This window comes from Orycteropus afer, unplaced genomic scaffold (genome assembly GCF_000298275.1).
Source record: "Orycteropus afer afer isolate SDZICR_OR568_19922 unplaced genomic scaffold, OryAfe1.0 scaffold00057, whole genome shotgun sequence".
In the NCBI taxonomy this organism is placed as follows: domain Eukaryota; kingdom Metazoa; phylum Chordata; class Mammalia; order Tubulidentata; family Orycteropodidae; genus Orycteropus; species Orycteropus afer.
In genome coordinates this window covers 13379406-13386169 of record NW_006921644.1, presented here as the reverse complement: position 1 = coordinate 13386169, position 6764 = coordinate 13379406, and the positions used below count along the sequence as shown (strand labels likewise).

The following is a 6764-nucleotide window of genomic DNA, read 5'->3' as shown; positions in this document are numbered from 1 at the left end:
GCAGGATGAAGAACATGCTAGACAATGTCCCCATGTTGGGTGTAGGCTGCAGAGCCAAGTAGATGTGGTCACAGACCCACTGTGGGCCTTGTCTGCACTGAGCCTGTTTTCTCCTAGGACCACATGAGTTAATGCATGTGGAGTACTTGGAACATGCGGTCACTTCCCGTTGGTTGTTGTCACCGACAGTTAGGCCAAGATGTGGGCTTGACTCTACTGAACTGTTCTCATGCAAAGACCAGTTCCTCCCCTGGACATACTCAAAGCAAATCCATCACCAGTTCCAAAATCCACACTTGAGGGGGTGGTAAAGGGGTCTGGGAGAAAGGAAAAGGACATCGGGTGGGGGGGAAATGGGGGAAAGATAGGCTGCAGCAGGGAAAGGAGTGGGACTCTGAGGAGGAGGAGTCACTGCAGCAGAAATTGTGGACATGAGCTCTCCTGGACCTTCCTTGGGAATGGGGTCATGCAGTCTCTCCCAGCTGCAAGGAAGGCTGGGAGCCAAGCAAGTGTGGCTGAAGTGCCTTATGTGGGAAAGGGGGAGGATGGGGAGAAAGACACACAGGGGCCCTGGAATGGATTTTCCCATAGTGGAGAAGCAGGGCCTTCTTAGCACCTCTGGTGGCTCTGGGACCAGAGACGGTAGGAAGGGAATCTCTCCTGGCCCCCCTGGCAGCAGAGTGCATGATAAAGGGTCCCCACCAGGGCTGACTGAGTTGCCAAATGTCCCCCGAGCCCCAGCAAGGCTGATCACTACCCCCCACGCCCCCATCATGCTTTCACAACTCATCCTCCATGCCACATCTTCAGATGGGAATGTCATTGAGGATCCAGTGGAGATTGTGATCAGAGTGGTGGATAAGAACGACAACAAGCCCATGTTCACCCAGGAGGTCTTTGAAGGGTCCGTGATGGAAGGAGCCCATGCAGGTTACTCCAGTGACAGGGGCTAGTTACACAGATGGTAAAATCAGGGAAATACAAAGATTCTGGGAGGGTAAAGCATAAACACCAGAGAAAGTCTTATTAAGAATCAACACCCTGGGCTCTAAGGACAGGCAGTGCTTGAGCCACCCTCCAGGCGACCATCTCAGCTTTGAGGTTGGGAGACAGCCCTGGGTTAAATAACAGAGACCCTTCCAGGCTTGCTCAGGTAAGTGCTGGTGGGAGAGCCATCAGGCAGACAGGGTCCCGCACAGATGGGCAAACAGGACAAAAGTAAATGGGTTCTCTGGGGTCCTAGGAGATCTGGACCACGGGCCTGCACACGGACCATGTGTGTTCTGTGTGCCTGTGATCTGTGCATCTCCATAACTGGCCTTCCTCATGCCCTCCTACTCCCTTCTTCACCTTCAGGGCCATTGCACCCTGGGGCTTCAGCTTCCATGCCTTCATATTCCCACTTCACACTCCCAGAAGCAAGACTCTGGTTCCTGCTCTCAGTTCGGGGGCCATCCTGCTCTGGTGGGAAGGTCAGGAAGGGTCTTGTGCTTGCAAACCTGGTTGCTGACAGTTCTCCCAGCAGCTGTAGATGGATGGTTTCTCCAAGAAGCTCCTGTTGGTGTCCCCGAATTCCCAAGATCCCTGCACCCCCTATATGACAGTTTGGGGGCAGACACTGAGGTCCCAGTTCTCTGTGGCTGAAAATAAAACAGCACTGGAAATTATGAGGCATTTCATAGGAAAATGACATTCTGATGGTTGCTTTCTTTCCCATGACTGAATTACCCAATAATCACTGAGGAATGTGGGCCCCCAACACTTGCTGGCCGGCCACTAGCTGTTCTGATGTGTTCACCCTCTTTTCTACCCCCCTGTACCTCACCAGCACCAACTGCCTCTGACTGACCCACACAAGGTGGTTTCAGGCCTCCTCGGTAGAGACACTTGGTTCTGGTAAACAGGTGCACTATCCACCCCCCCCTCCCTCCTCACTGTGAGCTTCCGGTGGTGGTGGGGGTTGTTGGTGGTGATGGGACAGTAAAAGACGAGGTATGAATCTCCATCAATCACCCCCAAGTCCCAATAGGGTCCCCAGCCTGTAAAGTCTTTTAATGGGGTAGACGGTCCTCCATAGTGACAGCTGTGTCTAAAGATGCTTTAAAGTTGCTTTAAAAATAATAATAATAATGTGGAGATTGCTGTAGTGATTTATTACTTGACCTAGAAGTTCTACCACTCGCTAAAGCAGCTTTATAACCCATCTTTGTAGTTAGCAGACCAACAGGGAACACATTCCATTGCAGAGTGACACACTAACTTGCATCACCCTACTGGCTGCTGTGACGATCATAGCTCCCCCTGTCCTTGCAGGAACCTCCGTGGTGCAGGTCACAGCCACCGACGCCGACGATGACCTGAACACCTACAATGCAGCCATCGTCTATTCCATCCTCAGCCAAGACCCCTCCTTGCCTCATGACAACATGTTCACCATCAGCCAGGACACGGGAATCATAGTGTGCTGGCCTCTGGGCTCAACCGCGAGGTCTGGGGCGGATGGACCCAGAGGGTGGTGTGGTCAGAATATATACTTGTCCCTGCCGGGAAGGCACAGCCACCAGCCAATCAGAACAGACAACCAACCAATCAGAACAGACACTGACCAATCAGAACAGGCACTAACCAATCAGAACAGGCACTGACCAATCAGCACACACACTGTCCAATAATCAGAAGACGCCGACCCATCAGCCCGAGTCCAGTAGCTGCTGTCCGGCTGACCTGGAGCCCTAGGCTGACAGCGAGCACTGGGCATCACGAGCACTAACGTGTTACTGGAGTAAATCAGAAATGCGATACACACGACTCCACTTAACAGGAAAACCAGTCAGTTCCGCCTCCCGCAGAATCAGACAGCACCCTCGCTGAAAACAGAGAAACCCTCTCTAAGCCCCTGTGACTCTGTAAGAGCTCCGGGGTCCCAGGACCACCCCCAAGCCGGTCTGGAGGTGGGACTGGGATGTACCAGTCAGATCGCAACCCAGGCAGACACCCCTGTTTGGAGATGTCTGAATTTGCCTCCCTGGGGCGTGGTGGGTGGTGAGTGGTTAGCTGAGGTGGGAGTGTGAGCGCCTGCAGCCTCCCCAGCCCCTGACAATGAACCTCGTAACTGGGGGGCCCAGGGTATACCTGCAGCCACAGACCACTGGCCAAACCTCCGCCAATAACCTCAGCACAAGCATCCTGTGTGCTTGGTTCACAGAGCACACCCATGTACACCCTGACGGTTCAAGCAACAGACTGGCAAGGTCTGGGCCTAAGTTCCAAAGCCAGGGTGGTCATCACAGTCCGTGAGCGGATAAGTTCACAGGGTTCTGTGCATCCCTAGCACCCGAAATCGCTGTACGTTGGTCCTTGTGATTCAGAGTGCTCAACCTGGTGCCCATCAGAACAGAGGCTTTTCATACCACTGGCCAGTGCGCCCTTTGCAGAGTGGGTTAGCCGTGTCTCTGGCCAACAGACACCAGAGCAGAGCCTGGGTGCCACCCTGGGCCAAGGGCTGAGTGCTGCTGGGTGGGGGGAGAGGAAAGGGCTCTGCCCTTGGCCAGAAGCTACTCTGGTTCCAGCTGGTAAAGAGGAACTAGTATGCCCAGCTCCACAGCGCAGGGACAAGCTGTGTGTCTTACTGTGGGAACCTCCAGGTAAGTTAACTGGGTCAGAGGACAGAAGGTTCACGGTGCCGCTGAGTCTCCTGAGGGAACAGGCTGGGAACCGAGGGACCCAGGCTACTCCCAGCTGGTGCTGTCTCTTGTCTGCTTTCTGTCTGTCCATCGATGTCTTTTTATTTACAATGCCATCCATTCAACACACACGTAGTGACGACTCACGTCTAGGAGCCCACGGGTGGAGCGAACAGTGAGCCTAGCTGCTATACAAAACCCTGGCGGTTCAAGTCCAACCATAGCTGCTCTGGAGGAAATGCCTGATCTAGCTCTTAACAAGAGCCACTGACAACAGGATGGCGCGGCTCTCTCGACACGCGGAGTCGCCAGGAGCAGAGCTGACCCGATGACCACTTTTTTTTCCCCCTTGTCAGTAGTTCTCGAGGGAGGGAGAACAAGAGAACAGTTAAGAAAGTTAAGCCTTGTCCCGCGGACAAACCATTTTACAGATGAGGAAACTGAGACAGGTCACGTGGTCTGTCAGACTCCAAACCCTGGCCTGCAGGGTTTCCGATCAAAACCCTGAGCCCAGGGGAAAAAAACTACTAGCTTTGGGGCTCCCGGAAGGAGCCGACTCACGCGTGCCCCCGGCCCGGCGCTGCGTCGCCGGAAGCAGCATCCAGTGCTCCACTGAGCGCCCCAGAGAGAGCGCGGGAGGCGGGGCAGGGGCAGGGTTGTGCCCGGCGGTCTGGGCGGTGCGGGAGGCAGGATAGGGGCGGGGTCGGGACGGGATCAAGGCACGACTGTGGGCAGGGCGGCACGGGTTGGGGGCGGGGGGACCGGAGACAAGGGGCGGGCCCACGGGGCAGGGCTGTGGGCGGGGTCGTGGAGCGGAGGTGGGCGGAGGCGGGCAGAGGGAGGGCCCACGCAGCCCCGCCGGTTTGGCGACTTCACTTCTGAGGGAAGGCGGCTCCGCGGCCGGCGGAGGTGGGTACGCCACTCGGCCTGGGCGCCGGCGCCCTGAGGGGCCAGGTGGGGTGGAGGTCGGGCTCGGGGAGGGGCCTGCCGGCCCCACCCATTGGTCAGTGGCCGGGCGGGTGGACGAGCCCAGGCCTCGGCCATGAGCTTGGTGGCTGCCCTGCGGCTGCAGCGGGTCCAACAGCAGCTGGGCGCCGGAGAGGTGAGAAGCCAGGTCCAGGTGCTGGGGGCGCCTGTCCCCTCGACCCACTGCACTCGTGACGTCTGGGGAGGGCCAGGGCCAGGCCAGGTGATCCGTGAAGGAACGAGCAGACTGGGACAGCAAGGGGACGCTGGTGCAGTTGAGGAGTGGGGGCTCTGTGGGGGTGGGCAGGTCAGGCCTGTTGTTGTCGTCATGCGCCATCGGGTCAAATGCACTCACAGCAACCCCTCCTTGGGTTTCCCAGGCGGTATCACTACAGAAGTAGATTGCCCAACTCTCCTTCTTTAGAGTGGCTGGTGGGTTTGAACCGCCAGCCTTCTGGTGAGCAGTCAGATGCCTGAGACGCTATGCCACCAGAGCTCCTTCAGGTCAGGCCTAGTAGGGGTTAGACACCACCAGTCATTCTTGTTGTCTGCCCACCCACGGGGCTGCTGACAGTTTGCAGAGGACTCTGCCCTGGGGACTATTGACTCATCAGGTCAGTGGAGGCACAGGGACAGGATTCTGACAACCTGCCACCCTCTCTGGCCCAGGGTTTCCGCATGGAGTCCCCGAGCAGTCCACTGACCACACACGTGCTGGACACTGCCTCAGGGCTGCCAGCCCGGGGCCTCTGCCTCCGTCTGTCCAGGCTGGAGGGCCACAGCCAGCAGTGGATGGAGCTGAAAAAAAGGTAGGAGCTACTGGGGGGGTGGGCACAGAGGTCTCTATACGTCCCTGACAACCATGCCCACTGGGACCCAAGCCCACAGTTGGGCAGGGTTAGTTAAGGGGGTGAGCCCACAAAGCCCATTCCCACCCCATGCATGACTGTGGTGCCCCCAGAGTGTAGAACCAGGGTACTCGGCAGGGCACGGAGCTGAGTGTGCCCTCAGAGCCCTGACAAGGGGTCACTCAGGCACAAATGCTCAGGCTTTGGAAACAGCCATCTAGGAAGCCACACATATCTGCAATGAAAGACACAGGTTATAAAACAGTACGAACGGTACAGTTTATGTTAAAGTGTGTAAACATTCTTTCACACAGAGAACTGTGGAAAAAGAGATGCTACATACGTGATTATTGCTAACGGAGCAGATCGTGTCCTTTCCTTGCTTCTCTGAATTTTAACACAGGAGGCACAGTGGTGGTGCGGAGGGCCCCTAGGATTCCAGGCCTGTGGCCATCTGCAGCTGAGTCAGCATGAGGGCCAGGGGTGGGGGGCACAGACCCCAGGAAGAGCCAAGCAGGGGCTCCTCATCCAGTCTCCTTTGTCCACAGCTATACTGATGCAGACGGCCGCTGCCCTGGACTCCTGGAGCCAGGCCAGATGAAGGGGGGCACCTACAAGCTTTTCTTTGACACCGAGGGCTACTGGAAGAAAAGGGGGCAGGAGAGCTTCTACCCCTACGTGGAGGTAAGGGAGGCGGGCAGGCTGACCCTGACCCACCGTGGCCTGGCCAGCCAGCACATCCACACAACAGGCAGACGACTGCCATCCCCCACTCTCCTGAATGTGGGGATGGACAGTCACCCGCTCGGAGCTCCGAGAAGGTCTTCATAGACCCAGGGCCTCATTAGGTTTTATGAAGACACACCTGTGCTGGGCCTGCCCCTGGGTCAGGCTTTGGAGGGGCCCGGCCAGTGTGACTCAGCCTTCTTCAAACAAGGTTGTCATCTGGGAGCCTCCCTCAAAGCAACAACCTTTCACAAATCGTCTTTGGAGTCATCGAGCCCAGGGGACCCATTTCTCCCAGTTCTCCTGGGCTTTGGGGTCATGCTGGGCCTCACTCCATCAGGGTCTCTACTTCCTCTCAGGTGGTCTTCACTGTCACCAATGAGACGCAGAGGTTCCACGTGCCCCTGCTCCTGAGTCCATGGTCCTACACCACCTACCGTGGGAGCTAGAGCAGAGTGGGTCCCGCACTTCCTGTGGAAGGCTCCAGGCTGCCTGCCTTCCCCCCAGCCCCAGGTTTCAGCAGGTGTCAATAAAGTCACAT

The 6764-nt window shown here is 56.9% G+C and overlaps 1 protein-coding gene and 1 pseudogene across 1 annotated transcript; both read left to right on the top strand.

The window, feature by feature from the left end:
* Positions 1-773: 773 nt before the first annotated feature.
* Positions 774-3331, top strand: LOC122149878 (annotated as a pseudogene).
* A 1996-nt stretch (positions 3332-5327) lies between these two features.
* Positions 5328-6672, top strand: LOC103195589 (5-hydroxyisourate hydrolase-like). Its single transcript, XM_007939188.1, has 3 exons — positions 5328-5458; positions 6046-6181; positions 6583-6672. Exons 1-3 carry the CDS (start codon positions 5328-5330, stop codon positions 6670-6672), a joined length of 357 nt encoding a protein of 118 aa, XP_007937379.1.
* The last annotated feature ends 92 nt before the right edge of the window (positions 6673-6764 follow it).

Coding starts and splice junctions, on each gene's coding strand:
- LOC103195589 (XM_007939188.1), top strand. CDS start 5,328: ATGGAGTCCCCGAGCAGTCCACTGACCACACACGTGCTGGACACTGCC. Junction 5,459..6,045: donor TGGATGGAGCTGAAAAAAAG/GTAGGAGCTACT, acceptor CTTTGTCCACAG/CTATACTGATGCAGACGGCC. Junction 6,182..6,582: donor GCTTCTACCCCTACGTGGAG/GTAAGGGAGGCG, acceptor ACTTCCTCTCAG/GTGGTCTTCACTGTCACCAA.